The sequence below is a fragment of the Pongo pygmaeus genome, chromosome X (assembly GCF_028885625.2).
Source record: "Pongo pygmaeus isolate AG05252 chromosome X, NHGRI_mPonPyg2-v2.0_pri, whole genome shotgun sequence".
NCBI lineage: Eukaryota > Metazoa > Chordata > Mammalia > Primates > Hominidae > Pongo > Pongo pygmaeus.
The window spans coordinates 45,804,718-45,821,056 of NC_072396.2; the positions used below are offsets into that span (position 1 = coordinate 45,804,718).

A 16,339-nucleotide genomic window follows, 5' to 3' on the forward strand; every position below is an offset into this window, starting at 1 on the left:
GCATAGTTCACGCCTATAATCACAGCACTTTGGAAGGCTGGTGTGGGAGGATTGCTTGAGGCCAGCCTGGGCAACAGAGCAAGACTACATCTCTATGAAAAATTAAAAAATTAGTTGGGCCTGATGGTGTGTGCCTGTAGTCCCAGCTACTCAGGAGACTGAGGCAGGAGGATCCTTTGAGCCTAAGAGTTTGAGGTTACAGTGAGCTATGATCACACCACTGTACTTTAGCATGGGAGACAGAGCTAGACTAGACCCTGTCTCTATAGCAAACCAACAAAAAAATAAACAAGCATTCAGATATATTGGGTTTTTAACGGTTTCATCTTTCTGAAGGAATGGTTCTTGAAGCCTTCTGACCTGCTCCCCTGTGGACGGGGTGGGCCCATGCTTGGTACACAGCTGTCTCCTAGGATCCCATTCCCCTCTCCTGTGTTGGAGCCCTTGTTTCCTACAACTCGGGTGTCCTTTATCTTGGTCTACTGCACACTTTTTTTTTTTAATTTTTTTTATTTTGAGACAGAGTTTCACTCTTGTTGCCTATGCTGGAGTGTAACGGCATGATCTCGGCTCACTGCAACCTCCCCCTCCCGAGTTCAAGTGATTGCCTTGCCTCAGCCTCCTGAGTAGGTGGGATTACAGGCATGCACCACCACGCCCAGCTAATTTTGTATTTTTCGTAGAGATGGGGTTTCTCCATGTTGGTCAGGTTGGTGTCGAACTCCCAACCTCAGGTGATCCGCCTGCCTCGGCCTCCCAAAGTGTTGGGATTACAGGCATGAGCCACCGCACCTGGCCTACTGCACTCTTTTGATAGAGCATATCTTCCAATATCCTTATCAATCCTTCCTAAGACAGGATGCTTGAAAACAAAAGTATTTGCGAACTTAGACGTCTGAAATTGATAGTTAGCATAGATATAAAATTGATTGATAGTTTGCTTGGAAAAGTAAATTCAAGGTTGAAAATAATTTTCCTTCAGAATTTTGAAGTCATTGTCTTCTGGCTTCTGGTGTTTTTGACACCCCTCCAGTCCCCGCCATATTTATTGTGATGGGCATTCCAAAAGTCCTTCCAATGGAAACACTAATGGCCTTTAATTATAGTAAATCAAATTTTCTTGTTGATTATTTCCTTCTGTGTGTGTGTCTGTACATTTGTATCTCTGTGTTTATGTGTGTCTGTGCGTGTCTTTGATGTTTATGTGTCTTTGTGTGTGTGCCTCTGTCACTTTGTGGTGTCTGTGTTCATGTACACATCTGTGTCTGTGTGTGTTTGTCACTGTGTGTGTGTGTTTGGAGCTCCTACTATTTGGACTAATTCTGTAATTATTTTTTTTCCTCTTGCTTTTAGACTGACTTTTTGCTCTACTTTCTGGGAGTTTTACCACTGGTCAAACATGGGAAAATTTGGAGCATCTAAATAAATGGTAAGAATATATTATAATCCATCAAGTAAAATAAGAATCCGCTACTCCATACTTATATAAATGTATTAATAAATAACTAAGTAGGAGAAAGGAAAAGTTTTTTTTTTAACAAAAGAATGTCAACTAATAAATGTAGAAGGAGTAATAGAAAAGCACCATTTTGCGACATCATAGTAATAATTGATTCAGGCAAGAATCATCAATGACGTTAAAATGAATGGGTGGAAGTTTGATGAATACAGGATATTTACAGAGTCTCAAAGTATTTTCTCTTCAGTTATGTATTAACTTTAAGTGGAGAAACCTAGCAGACCTCAGCTTAACCAAGTGAACATCACCAAAAATGGGACAAACTGACCTCAAATGTCTTCTGTTAGGACTGAGAAACTATTCTAGATTAAAGAGAGAGAGACTAGAGAGACACAATAATTAAATGCAATGTGTGATCCTGGGCCAGGAAAAAACAATTTCTATGAAGGAAACTATTGGTGAAATTGCCCAAATTTAAATAAGGGCTTGTTAAATTAAGTTTAGTCTAAAGCTGCCTCCTTACGTAGTTTATGTTCACTCTGTCACCCAGGCTGGAGTGCAGTGGCACAATCTCGGCTCACTGCAACTTCCACCTCCAGGGATGAAGCCATCCTCCTGCCTCAGCCTCCCAAGTAGCTGGGACTACAGGCATGTGCTGCCACACCCGGCTAATTTTTGTATTTTTAGTAGAGATGGGGTTTTGCCCTGCTGGCCAAGCTGGTCTCAAACTCCTGGCCTCAACTGATCTGCCTGCCTCGGCCTCCCAAAGTACTGGGATTACAGGCATGAGCCACCACACCCAGCAATTTAGGTTTTGCCTAAAGGTTTCTCTGTACACAGTGAACTGTAACCTAACTGGATGTGTAAACAGACTGTACTCTTGTAACAAGTAGCCCGAGTCTCAACCAATCACAGCAGCTGAGTTTCAGCCAATCACAGGTGGCCAACTGTTTAAGCCTATGCAAATAAGGCAAACACCGAGCTGTAACCAATCTAGTTGTTTCTGTATCTCACTTCCGTTTTCTCTACCACACTTTCCTTTTTCTATCCATAAATGTTATCCAACCATATGGCAACTCTGGAGTTGCTCTGAACCTATTCTGGTTCTGGTGCTGCCTGATTCTCAAATTGTTGTTTGCTCAGTTAAACTCTATGAAATTTAATTTGTCTAAAATTTATCTTTCAACAGGTTGTAGTTAGATAATAGCATTGTATCAATATTCATTTCCTAATTCTGATAATCATACTGGTTAGGTAAGACTATATTTGGTTTTTAGGATATATACTCTGAAGTATTTAGGCGCACGTCTGTCACTTCTTTAAAATGGCTCAGAAAAAAATGGGTGGGAGTTGGGCAGGGTGGTTGGGTGAGAGCATGAGGAGGAACATACGTGGAGGGAGAGAGAGATGGAGGAGGGGAGGGAATGATAAAGCAAACACAAGAAAGAAGCAAACAATTGGGAATATGGATTTGTATTTTTCCTTCAACTTTTCTAAAGGCCTGAAATTATTTCGAAATAATGTTAGAGGGGGGAAAAACCCCAGAAAATAAAAGGAGTGGGAAATTAAAAAGATGACTGAATGTTCTGGACAGCCAGTGGGGTTTGCTAGCTGTGACCTTCCCCGTGAGGACCTGGCTGGGTATGAGGGGTGGTTGAGGGGCTTCTGATGAGGGGCTTCTTTTGCTCTTTACCCTGGGGGCTCTCTCTTCCGTTCTCCTGCCTGGAGGTGAAGGCCCGGCTGCCAGTGCAGGTGAAGATGGGGAGCCCACAGCCAATGTGCACACAAGTCCTTGATCCCCTAGTTTGCAGTGTGACTTGCCACCCTGATATCTCCTTATTATCCCTAAAGACCTTTGATTGACTCTCTCTAGGAAAGGAGCCTCTAATCTTTTGTTGGTCTTGGAGGACCATTACCTGGCTAGGAGGAGTAGGGAGATCAAACCGGATCCAACTGCTTAGAACAGCCTTTTAAACTTCATCCATATTTCAGCTACCTCTTCCCCCTCATTTCCTGAGGGATCTAGTGCCATCAATTCCTTAACCTTTTGAGGGATTTTGTGGTATAAATCAGGTTGGTTCTCAGCATTCTTTGCTGCCAGTTTAGGATTTAGTTTTTTTGGTCCTGCTAAGTTATTTGCTTTCCAGCTTTCAAAATTGTGTTTCTATTTTTCTCCTCTCTCATTTTCCCCTGTCTTGTAGTTTATGCCTATTAAAAATTCCACTTACTTTCATTTTAGTAGGGGTTACAAGTGTTCAATCCATGATTTTTAGCAGCCAGTCTGTGCATAAATCTCTCTGCATTCTTGATGACTTCCTTTGGATAGCATCCCAGAAGTGGAATTACTGGGTAGAGTGTGCCATCCTTTTTGAGGCTCTTGATGAACTTTGCCAAATTGCTTTTCAATAGGATTATATTCTCACCAAGTTTCCATGACTTGCCTCTTTTCCTGAATTTTTGCCTGCCTTGCATAGGATCCCTTGCACAAATGAAATATTAAAATATTTGTTATTTTGACAAGAGGAATATAAACTCAGCTTGGCACAAGTCTCTTTAAAGGATGATTTTTTCAGAGAGAAGCTACAGGTATGGGCAGGAGGCAGAAAGTCAGATTCAGCTAAATGGGCCGAGGTGGGGTGTGGGGTGAGTTTCAACTCATTCTCGATGTCCTGTCTACAAGAGGCACTGTAGTCTGTGTGTAGAAGGGAAGGAATTGGAAGTGAGCGTGTGGAAGCCCCAGGTCTCTGTTGCTTTCCAGGGTGATAGGGGTAGTCCTGGTTCTAGCATGGGCATATTCACTTGGGCAAATTAAATAAAAGAAAGGCAGAGAAAGAGCAATAACAGTGAAAACGAGGCAGTGATGAATCTACTCAAGGAGAATTACCCTAGAATAAGACCTAAATGGGAGCCTGGAATCTTCCTTTTAATCCTACTCAATTTCTATGTGTTGTCGGGACCATCTTGTCACACAGGTAATGCTTTAGTGTTTTGAGATATGCATTTGGTTTTATACAGCATGGCCCGGATATAAAAGTCAACCTCTTCCACTTCATGCACTGAGTTTTTTTTTTAATTTTTATTTTGGAAGAATTTTAGACTTACAAAAAAGTTCCAGAATAGTATACAGAGTTCCTTTATACCTTTCACCCAACTTCTCCTCTTTTTTTTTTTTTTTAATTCAAATAGAGATGGAGTTTTGTTATGCTGTCCAGGCTGGTCTTGCATTTCTGGGCTCAGGGGATCCTCCTGCCTCGGCCTCTCAAAATGTTGGGATTACAGGCATGAGCCACTGCTCCCGGCCAACTTCCCTTCATCTTAACACCTTACATAATCATAGTACAATGATTGAAACTAAGAAATTAACACTGATAAAATGCTATTTACTAATCTTATAGACTTTATTCAAATTTCACCAGTTGTCCCACTGAGAAAGAGAAAAGCAGCTCATGCCAGCTGGGAACTGGCTTGGCATTATCAGTTAGGCCTTACCCTCGGTGTCACTCAGAGCTGGCTTGGCCCTTGTAGCTTGGCCTTTGTGGTCTCTTTGAACATAAACAATTTCTCAGAACGCCATCAAACAAAGCTGCTCTGTGACCAAGATAGATCAAGACAAAACAAGGCCACTCTGTACTCTTGTCTGAACACAAACAACAATGTGAACATTGTTCAAACAGAAATTACCGAAACATCCCCTTATCCTGGTTAGTATGAGAATAGGAATGACTGCTGTGACTGTACTAATTAGAGCTTTAGCCATGCTTCATTTCTCCTGTCCTATAGATAAGATTTATTGATATATTCAAGCATAGAATTACCCCCACTCCCTGACAGCATCCAATCCAGAGCATTACAAATGAGCAGATATATAAATGATTTATTTATTTATTTATTTTTTGAGACGGGGTCTCACTGTCACCCAGGCTGGAGTGCAGTGGCACGATCTTGGCTCACTGCAACCTCTGCCTCCTGGGTTCAAACAATTCTCCTGCCTCAGCCTCCCGAGTAGCTGGGATTACAGGCTGGAGCCACCATGCCTGGGTACTTTTTGTATTTTTAGTAGAGATGGGGTTTCGTCTTATTGGGCAGCCTGGTCTCGAACTCCTAACCTCAAGTGATCCACCTGCCTCGGCCTCCCAAAGTGCTGGGATTACAGGTGTGAGCCACTGTGCCTGGCCTAAATGATTTCTTATATCCCCTTCTTTTTTATATGAAAGGTAACATCCTGTAAATATGCTTTTGCGTTTTGCTTTTCTCCCCCTCACTTAGCACTGTATCCTGCAATTCATTTCCTATCAGGTCATAGAGCTTTTCCTCATTCATTTGTACAGCTGCACAGCCCTCCATTGTGTAGATGAACTGTAGTTTTTTCAACCACTCTCCTATGTACAGGCATATAGGTTGGTCCCAATATTTTGCAGTTACAAGGAATAACTTTGCTTATTCATTGCAAATATTTGCTTATTCATTACTCAATTGCAATGAACACCATAGCAATAAACAACTTTGAAGCACTGACTTTTGAAGAGGGACCGGTGCGGGATCTGAAGGCACACGTGTCTGCTTCCAGAGCCAATGCTCCCTCTGCAATGGCACACTCCCTCTAGAGTCATTGTCCAGGACTGACACTATTCCCTGGTCACTTGACTGGGACAGGAGTGTTCCTGTCTCCTTATTTGATTCTAAAAGAGCTGTAATGGGTGGGCCACTTGCACAGGCTGCCTAGCCTACCTTTGCCAGTCGATTACTTTGTTACCTTTTTTTCATTTTTTATTTTTAGAGACAAGGTCTTGTTCTGTCACCCAGGCTCCAGGCTGGAGTGCAGTGGTGCAATCACAGCTCATTGCAGTGTCAACCTCCCAGGCTCAAGGGATCCTCCTGCTTCAGCCTCCTGAGGAGCTGGGATTTCAGGCACATGCACCACCACGCCTTGCTAATTTTTTTTTTTTTTTTTTTGGTAGAGATAGGGTCTCACTATAGTACCCAGGCTAGTCTCGAACTCTGGGCTCAAGTGATTCTCCCGCCGTGGCCTCCCAAAGTGCTAGGATTATGGGTGTGAGCCACCATGCCTGGCCTAAGTTGCCTTTTTTTTTTTTAAATTATACTTTAAGTTCTGGGATACATGTGCAGAATGTGCAGGTTTGTTACATAGGTATACATGTGCCATGGTGGTTTGCTGCACCTAAGTTGCCTTTTTGAAGGGTCATTATATCTGCAAATGCCATGGCCCCTTCCTGTGTGTTGACCCTCCCACACAGCCCACGACCGTCTTTCAACAATGTCATAAAGAGAGGCAGACATGGCCGGGTGCTATGGCTCACGTCTGTAATTCCAATACTTAGGGAGGCCAAGGCAAGAAGATTGCTTCAGCCAAAGAATTTGAGACCAGCCTGGGCAATAGAGTGAGACCCTGTTGCCTCTACAAAAAAATTTTTAAAAATTAGCCAGGCATGGTGCCACCACTGCACTCCAGCTTGGACAAAGCCCTGTCGCCAAAAAAAAAAAAAGAGTGTGGACAGAGCAGAGAGTATACTTGTGTGCCTGTGAGCATGTGAGCTCATCTGTGCCAATATATGTGAGCAACAGGCCCCAAGGTGGGCAGAAAAGTCACATCATCATGAACTGGCAGTGAGGCTGTGGTTTTCAGCGGGCCAAACTGCATTCCTCGTTTCTCTTCATGTACTGAGCATGGATGGACTTCTTCAGGCCCCCAACATTACCTGCTTAAAGAGGATCCCCTTCTGAGCCTGGCTGAGGGCTGGGCTGGGGAGCTAAGGTTAGTGGCTGCTCTGCTGCCATTCATGATCCACCCAGAATCTGGCTGAGGGAGGAAGAAAAATGGCCCCAGTCAGACTGTCTAGCAGCCTGAGGCTTCCTGGTGGCTCCTCTGAGCAGAAGCAGAGGCTTGGGGTGGGGACCAGAGTCCCTCCCAAGATGCTGCTGCGCTTGCCTTGGCTGGGCCAGGAACCCTTTCTGCCGGGGGAGACCCTCTGCTCTTTCCCTACATTTGCCTTCAAATATCGACCTCCCATGTGTGCCGGGCTCTTGAGGGACATTATATTATTTACACAGGATAATGACTCAGAAAGGATAAATCTTTTTCTCCACGTTTTACGGATGGGTAAATGGAGGCTCAGAAAGACTAAGTAACCTGCCCAAAATTACACAGTAACCAGCAAAGTCATGATTTGATACTAGGTCTGTCTGATTCCAGAGCTCTAGATCTTTCCAAAAAAGAACACACATCTAACAAAGTATTTATTTTAACTCCAGAAGAAATGTTCAGGCTCATGGAATCACTTATAGGCAGAAGTCAGATGCTACAGGGGAGGACTGGGAAAGCAGGAGACCTAAAAATTGTCATTTCGTGCAAATCACTGAAATCACTTTCCTTGTTTGAAAAGGAGATCTTGCCTGCAGGGCTGTGGTTTGGCTCTCCTGATGGCTGCGGCTGGTGGAGTCTGTTTTCAAAGGTCAGTTCCTTTGCCCCATGGTGGTTATTTTTATTTTATTTTAATTTTTTTTTTTTGAGATGAAGTCTCACTCTGTCGCCCAGGCTGGAGTGCAGTGGCGCGATCTCACCACAGCCTCCGCCTCCCGGGTTCAAGCGATGCTCATGTCTCAGCCTCCTGAGTAGCTGGGATTACAGGCAGGTGCCACCAAGCCTGGCTAATTTTTGTATTTTTAGTAGAGGCAGGGCTTCACCATGTTGGCCAGCCTGGTCATGAACTCCGGACCTCAGGTGATCCTCCTGCCTCAGCCTCCCAAAATGCTGGGATTACAGGCGTGAGCCACCATGCCCGGCCTAAATATTTTATATATTGCTGCTAGTCCCACACCTACTCCCCTGGGATGTGGAGGTCAAATGAGACCCCAGCAAATGCTGAGAACACTCTACGCCAAGAGTAGGGAGAATTAGTATTTACAGGCACCCAGGGTCAGCTTCGCGGACCTGCAACCAATGCATTCACAGGCGGCTTGAGCTTGGTTTAATGTTCTGCTATCTTGTCTTGCGATTCTTAATAATTGTTGGACAAGGGACCTCACGCTTTCATTTTGCACCAGGTGCCAATGTAGCCTTTCCTGCGGGCTTAAAGACAATGGCTGACATAATTCAGAAAAATACCCTAACGCCTCGAATCAAATTCCAGGGGACTGAGAATACACAACACATAATTTCGTTCTACCTGAAGTCACTGGAGTGTTGATTCTCCTGTCTCCTGGCTATTGAAGGGAAGGCACAGTTCCTGAGGAAGTGGTTCTATCCCATGTAAGGCCAGTATGGTGTATGAAGTACTCCAAGTGAAAACGGCTAAAGAACTCAGTCATTATCCTCAGCAAGAAATTTCCCAGCATCTGCTCTGGTTGCTATGGGGAACACTTGAGGCCAGGAGTTTGAGACCAGCCTGGCCAACATGTTGAAACCCCATCTCTACTTAAAACAAAAAACAAAAAACACAAAAACAAAAATCAGCTGGGAGTGGTGGCACATACCTGTAACCCCAGCTACTCAGGAGGCTGAGGCATGAGAATCTTTTGAACCTAGGAGGCAGAGGCTACTATGAGCCGAGATCACGCCACTGCACTCCAGCCTTAGCAACAGAGTGAGATCCTGTCTCACAAAAAAAAAAAAAAAAAAGAAAAAGAAAAAGAAAAAAGAAAAGAAAGAAAGAAAGGAAGAATGCAGAGGAAGCAGGATGGGCAGAGGGACGTTAAACTGTGAGGCAGGCTCATGAGTCTTGATCAGCTTGGTGGGGAGTTCTGGAAGGAGAATTGCCTGTTAGAGTTGTTGCTCAATGGGCCAAAATTGCTGGGCCTTCACACCTCTCCATGCCTAGTCACTGGGTCTAGATATGCCCTAGGAAGGGTGTGACCTCGAGTGAAGCCACTCTGTGTGGCTGAGGCAGAGCCCGAGGGACCTGATGGCTTAATGCTGTGTGCCAACCACGCCACGCTGGGAAGAGCATTGTTTCTTGAAGAGAGAGCTGGGTGGCTCAGCTCTGTGTCCACCACACGGTGGGTGGGGGAGGGTTAGCAGGTGGCTGGGGGGAGGGGGGAAATGTTCCCTGAAGGCAGCTGAGTGGGGCCTGTGGTCTTCAGGCATGTTGACAAGAACATCTGCTCTGTCGTGAAGGTGTATGAGAAAAGGACTCTGTGATCTCCTGAACCTAGGAAAAGCCACTAGCTGGGGGATTATTTCTAGGCCACTCCTAAGCGTATGTAGGGCCTGCCTGACATCTGCCCTGCTCTCCTTAGCACTCAGCTTGCATTAAGCCATTTTGTATTACTATAAAGAAATACTTGAGGCTGGGTAATGGATAAAGAAAAGAGCTTTATTTTGGTTTATGGTTCTGCAGGTGGTACAGGAAGTGTGGGGCTGGAATCTGCTTCTGGTAAGGGCCTCAGGAAGCTTCCAATCATGGTGGAAGGCGAAGGGGGAGCAGGTGTGTCTCATGGTGAGAGCAGGAGTCAGAGGGAGAGTTGGGGGAGGGACGTGCCACACTCTTTTAAACAACCAGCTCTTGAGTGAGCTCAGCGAGAACTCACTCATCACTTCCAGGAGGGCACCAAGTCATTCATGAGGCAACTTCCCCCATCACCCAGTCACCTCCCACCAGGCCCTACCTCCAATGCTGGGGATCACATTTCAACATGAGATTTGGAGGGGACAAACATCCAAACCATATCACAGCTTACACTGTGGATGTGAACACAGCTGTACACATACACAAAATTTTGTTGTAATTTATACTAAAAACCAATCTCCCTACAGCTCCTCGGGGGACAGCTTGCCGGTTTTCTCATTTGCTCCGTTCTGGGACTCGGACAAATGGGGCACAAGGTCTCTTTCTGCTGATACAGGTGGGTCCCAAGTCTGCATTTCCTGTCTGGACTCAGCATCACCAAGGGTTACATGATGGTTTTGAAGGAATGTTGCTCAGAGTTTCAGGCGACTGGTCTGGAGGAGAGAAGGGGGCAAGTGCTCACCTTGAACCCGTGCAGGTGGACAGATGTGTGGTGGAGGGATTCGAGGGTTACCTCAGATCACATGATGGCCCACGCAGGGCCAAAGTCACTCATTGTGTGGAGGCATTTTGCGGGGGAAACACACCTGGACGCAGGGAGAAGGGCTGGGGCCTGGCTCATACATCAGAGGGTCTCTCTGGTAAGTCTTCTTCCTCCGTGGGACTCTGGAGGGTCTGGAGGCTGTGGCCTCTCTCCTGGTCTCTGGTCAGGTGGCCAGCTGGGAGGACAGCTGCAGTCAGGGCAGCAGGAGAGGGACTGTGACTGTGCAGGTGGGAAGGGTGGTCAGTCTTCACCCTCCAGACCAAGCCAGAAGGCAGCCATTTCAAAGCGTCTCAGGCAGCCCAAGCTTGCTGGCCAGTCCACAAGCTTGGCCAGTCGTCTTCACTGTCATGGTTGCCCTGGGGCAGTGCCTGTAGCAGTCAAGAGACAAACCCAAAAGGGAACCAGGTACTCCACAAAATAAGGCTTTTCTGGGGTCCATTTTTGAATGGGAGTGAAGGGTACCAGAATTGGGTAGCACAGGTGAAAGTCAGAGGCTGAAGGGGAGGGCAATAGGAGCCTCCTAATAGCAACGGGGCTCCTCTGATGGCTGCCTTTGCTTTGAGGACACCCTGACAGCCTTGCTGAACCTTTCTTCGATTTTGAGCTTAGCAAGCTCCTACTGGACCTTCTCTCCTTCACTGGGGCTCAGCTTGCAGGGGTTCTGGAAATATCTCCGCAGATCGCTCTTCCTCCCTGGGCCTCAGTTTCCTCATCTGCACAGTGAGGCCTGTTAAGCCAGGTGTTCTGACTTTATTTTCATTTATTTATTTTGAGACGGAGTCTCACTCTGTCATCCAGGCTGGAGTACAGTGGCATGATCTTGGCTGACTGCAAACTCTGCCTCCTGGGTTCAAGCGATTCTCCTGCCTCAGCCTCCCGAGTAGCTGGGATTACAGGCGCCCACCACCACGCCTGGCTAATTTTTGTATTTTTAGTAGAGATGGGGTTTCACCATGTTGGCCAGGCTCATCTTGAACTACTGATGTCAAGTGATCCACCCACCTCAGCCTCCCAAAGTGCTGGGATTACAGGTGTGAGCCACCGTGCCTGGCCTGTTCTGACTTTAAAGGTAGGGATTCAGAGGTAGAAAAGAGGAGGTAGACTGAGAGGTTCCTGGGGTTAAAGGCTGGCAGGGAAGCTGGGCAAATGTACAGAAGAGCCCCCTGCTTATGTTTCAGGGGCCAGGGCAAGAGTGTACATGGAAGCCCACATACCATGTGGCTAAATATTTAAAAAGCAAATTAACAAACTGTTGAATAAAGTATGTTCTATTGGTTGACCTTGAAAAAAATATTTTTCTGATGAGTTGACCTGTAAGGCCAAGTTTGAATGAAATTTCCTAGACTCCTTAGAGTCCCAACTCAGAGCATGCGGTGTAGAGAGAGCTGGTCCAGGGCCTCAGCTGTGGCCACAACAAGAATGTTCTCCCACTCAAGATCTCCTGCTCTAGGGAGCGGGGCTGTCCAGGGACCCCTGCTGCTGTGCGCTGAAATCTATCTTTGCTGTTTCCGCCAACCACTGAGTGCAGCAGGGATGCTAACGGGGTCTATTTGTGGGAGACACGGGGCTCTTCTGATGGCTGCCTTTGCCTTGAGGACACCCTGACAGCCTTACTGAACCTTTCTTTGATTTTGAGCTTAGCAAGCTCCTGCCGGACATTCTCTCCTTCACCGGGGCTCAGCTTGCAGCTCGACTTACTGGTCCTCCCAATCTTCTCCGGCTCCCTCCTTCTTTCCTTACACACAAGCATTTCCCCTAACAAATCTTTGTTCCATTCACTCTATCTTGACACATATTCTTGGAGCACTTGGGCTAACACATTGGTCCCCCGCCGGCCCCCCTTATCTTCTTACCCCTGGCTTCTTCCCACACCACGAGAAGCCCCATGCGCAGGTGTATGGAGCCTCAGGTACCAGGCTCTAGGTGGTGGCAGGCATGTCCCCTTGGCCTGCAGTCTCCTCATCCCGCGATGGTGTAGGGAGTGATGCAGGGCCACAGGGAACAGGAAGGGGGCCCCTCTTGTCCGAGTCTAAAGTGGTAGTGACAGGGAGCCTGTCCTTTCCCTGCCTTCCCTCCACTCCATCCTCCTGACCTGAGTGGCTCTTTCTCATGCTCCCCGCCTCTGTGCTTTTCCAGAACACACTTTGTAACCACCTGGGATGGAGGTGGTGAGCATGTGTCCCAAGACCTCAGGAGAGTCTGGTAGAGAATAGAGGAAACTGAGGCTCAAAGACATTGAGTGAGCATCCATACCCAGGTCTCCTGATACCCACCCCGGGCTTTGCCAGGACGTCCCAGCCAGCAGAGACAGCCACATGGTATCTCACAACTCCCCTCTTAGTCCCTAAGAAATGAGTGTGCCTTTCTTCTCATCTTTAAAAAAGAGCTGCTTCTTTCTACCTTGCAGCAACCCGACTGGGAGAATGGAGAGCCAAGCGTGTTGTCCCCAAGGCCAGCTAGACACCAGCCCTTCAGAACTTATCGTTATATTTGCAATCTGGGTAACGATAGGCAAATCTGGAGTCACACGTTCTCAGGGGCCTCAAGATGTCTTTCAGCTGGCTGGCAGCCCCAAGGACTTCTGGGTCTGGGCGGATGCTGTCCCCACACTGAGCAAGGACGGAGTCTATGTCATCTTGCAGTGGGGAGGGGAACCTCCCCTGGAGAAGTCGAGGCAGCAACTTCTGACACACCAGCACCAGGCTCTGCTTCTCAGAGATGCTTTCGCAGGAGGGCAGCTGGGCCTGGCAGCCGGAAACCAGGCAGCTAAAAATGTCTTTATTCTCTCCTGCCCTGGTGGCTTCTTGGCTGCCTAGAAAAGAAATGGGAAATATTACACACCCTGCCACCTGTGCTCCTTGAGGGAGGGCACCACTAATTAGAATTGCTGGGTGGAGCCGGGTGCGGTGGCTCACGCCTGTAATCCCAGCACTTTGGGAGGCTGAGGCGGGCAGATCACTTGAGGTCAGGAGTTCCAGACCAGCCTGGCCAATACGGTGAAACTTCATCTCTACTAAAAATACAAAAATTAGCCGGGTGTGGTGGTGTGCATCTGTAATCCCAGCTACTCAGGAGGCTGAGGCTGGAGAATCGCTTGAACCTGGGAGGCAGAGGTTGCAGGGAGCCAAGATTGCACCACTGCACTCCAGCCTGGGCAACAGAGCGAAACGCTGTCTAAAAAAAAAAAAAAAAAAAAAAAAAATTACTGGGTGAACTAGTATAGTCTCCTAGCATTTCCCTGTCACCAGGAGATTTAGGACTCAGGGACCACGTGGAAAGAATCCACTCTGCTACAATAGAGTGAGGCCTGGGCATGGAAAACCCACTTACCCCTACCAGAAGTTAAGCTGATAATTGTAGAGATCACATCCATATTGTTAGACTCTCATTATTACTAAATTAGGGAACTCAGGAAATTATTAGGACTGGTTTCATTTGCGCCTTTAAAATGCAAAGTGAGGGCCGGACGCGGCGACTCACACCTGTAATCCCAGCCCTTTGGGAGGCTGAGATGGGCGGATCTCCTGAGGTCAGGAGTTCGAGACCAGCCTGGCCAACATGGCGAAACCCCGTCTGTACTAAAAATACAAAAATTAGCTGGGTGTGGTGACAGGCGCCTGTAATTCCAGCTACTCATGGGGCTGAGGCAGGAGAATCGCTTGAACCCAGGAGGCGCAGGTTGCAGTGAGCCAAGATTGCACCACTGCACTGCAGCCTGGGTGACAGAGTGAGACTCTGTCTCAAAAACAAAAACAAAAATGAAAAACAAAATAAAATGCAAGGTTAGGAGAAAAAACAAGTAATCCCGAATATGTATTCAATGAGTTGTAGTGTGACCGACGTTTCATGATTTACATATCCAGAATATTCTGGAATCAGCCTCATTTCTTCTAATTTGATTCTTCTTAATAAAGGCAAATCAGGAAATAAATAAGTGTGGTTTAATTTGTCTATTTTTGTAGGCTTTTGCATGCAAACAAAATCAGAAATTGTAAAATAAAATCCTTTGTCCTCTTATTGGGCTCAGAAAATTTGGTCAGCATTAGAGATTAGGGTGTTCGAAGGGTTCTAGAACCCTGAATGAAACTTTACACATAGTGAGAAACACGATTCAGTCATCTACCTCATTCGGTTCCATGCTTTTTTACTTTGAAAACTTTATAAAGAGCAATTGTGCCAAAATGGATTGCAAAATATACCAGTGAATCAGCCTGATATTTAAGTTTTACAAAAAGGGTAAAAGCATCTGATGAGAAAGACTCTGAGTGGGAGATGGACCCAAAGTTGTGTGTGTGTGTGTGTGTGTGTGTGTGTGTGTGAGAGAGAGAGAGAGAGAGAGAGAGAGAGAGGAGAGAGAGAGAGAAAGAAAGAGAGAGAGAGTTAGAAAGAGAGAGAGAGAGAGAGAAAGGAGGGGCAAGGCAGGTCCCTGGGCCACACAGACCCAATTGCACAACAGCACTGCCCTGGGAGGGTGCGGCTGGGGCTGTGCCACTATGCACAATGCTTCTCATGGACAAGGTCAAATCCACTTCCCCTTTGGAGATGGAGTTAGAGTAGAAATTCAAATAGGAGTGAGGGACATTTTACATGAAATCTAACATTCTCCGAACTTGAGTGGCTCTCACTATGACATGCAGAGATGGGAAAGGCCCAATACCGTGACCCCTGGCCACCCCTCCCTAGCTCCTGTCACCCTGACTTTCCCTCTGACAGCTGCTCAGCCAGGCCCATGCTGAGTACCTTCCTGCTTGTCGATGACGCCCACTGCACTGGCATCCCGGATGAACAGATGCCCGTTGTTAAAGACGCCGAACATGCCTGCATCAATGTGGGTGAAGTAGAAGAAATAGTTCAAATCGTTGCTCCTCAAAGACTCCAGGACACCCAGGAGCTGGTAGGCAAGGTCGGCTGCCTGATCTGGGGGTGCATCATAGAATTCCTGCAGCGGTCTGGTGCTGGTGCTGACGAGGAATCTGCCACAGGAGCCCAGGTACTTGGGCAGCGGCCATCCCTCAGCCCCAGGGAAGATCTGCCAAGCCAGAAGGAGGAGGATTAGAGAGAAAAATCTGGTGACAGCTCTCTATCTGTCTATTATATCTATCTATCTATCTATCTATCTATCTATCTATCTATCTATCTATCTATCTATCATCTATCGTCTATCTATCTCTATCATCTATCTATCTCTATCTATCTCTATCTGTCTCTATCTACCTCTATCTATCTATCTATCTATCTATCTATCTATCTATCTATCATCTATCTATCTATCATCTATCTGTCTCTGTCCCTCACTGCAAGTACAGAAAGATCAGCATCTCAAAACACGTCAGCAAAGTGTCTCTCAATCTTTTTTATACCTCTTGGAACATGGCAATGCCCCGTCCCTCCCCTTCCCCATTTTTTGATTATATTACTGATGGGAAGATTCAGAAAAGGAGGCTGTTGTCATTTCTTTGTAGTAGAGTGCATTTCAACAGAGTTCCTCCAAGCAGGGTATGAGAATGTTAATGGACTTGCCACAATTTTAGATAGTATCGGGGATTCAGGGAAATATGTTTAAGAGTTGCATAGTTGAAAGAAATAGGATTATTTGAGATTTCACAGATATCACTGCTTAGGAAGAGGCTATGGGAAAAAAAATAGAGGATCAACTTAAGTCTGATTTAAAGCAAAACTTTTTTTTTTTTTAAGAGACAAGGTTTTGCTCTGCCGCCCAACCTGGAGTGCAGTGGCATGATCATAGTTCACTGCAGCCTCAAACTCCTAGGCTCAAGCAATTCTCTCACCTCAGTCTCCTGAGTAGCTAGGACT

At 46.4% G+C, this 16,339-nt stretch overlaps 1 protein-coding gene across 4 annotated transcripts in view; it reads right to left on the reverse strand.

Annotated features, from left to right (window-relative positions):
- Positions 1–9,778: 9,778 nt before the first annotated feature.
- DIPK2B (divergent protein kinase domain 2B) overlaps positions 9,779–16,339 on the reverse strand; it is a 52,929-nt gene continuing 46,368 nt past the window's right edge. For 2 of the 4 annotated variants that reach the window (XM_054472974.1, XM_054472972.1), the window contains 2 exons: positions 15,266–15,554; positions 9,779–13,337 (listed from right to left, as the gene is read on the reverse strand). In XM_054472974.1, coding sequence (XP_054328949.1) covers positions 12,997–13,337; positions 15,266–15,554 — 630 coding nt within the window. In that variant the 3' untranslated portion in view covers positions 9,779–12,996. The remainder of the gene's footprint in view (positions 13,338–15,265; positions 15,555–16,339) is intronic. The other 2 variants (XR_008497194.1, XM_054472973.1) reach the window with 2 other exon arrangements.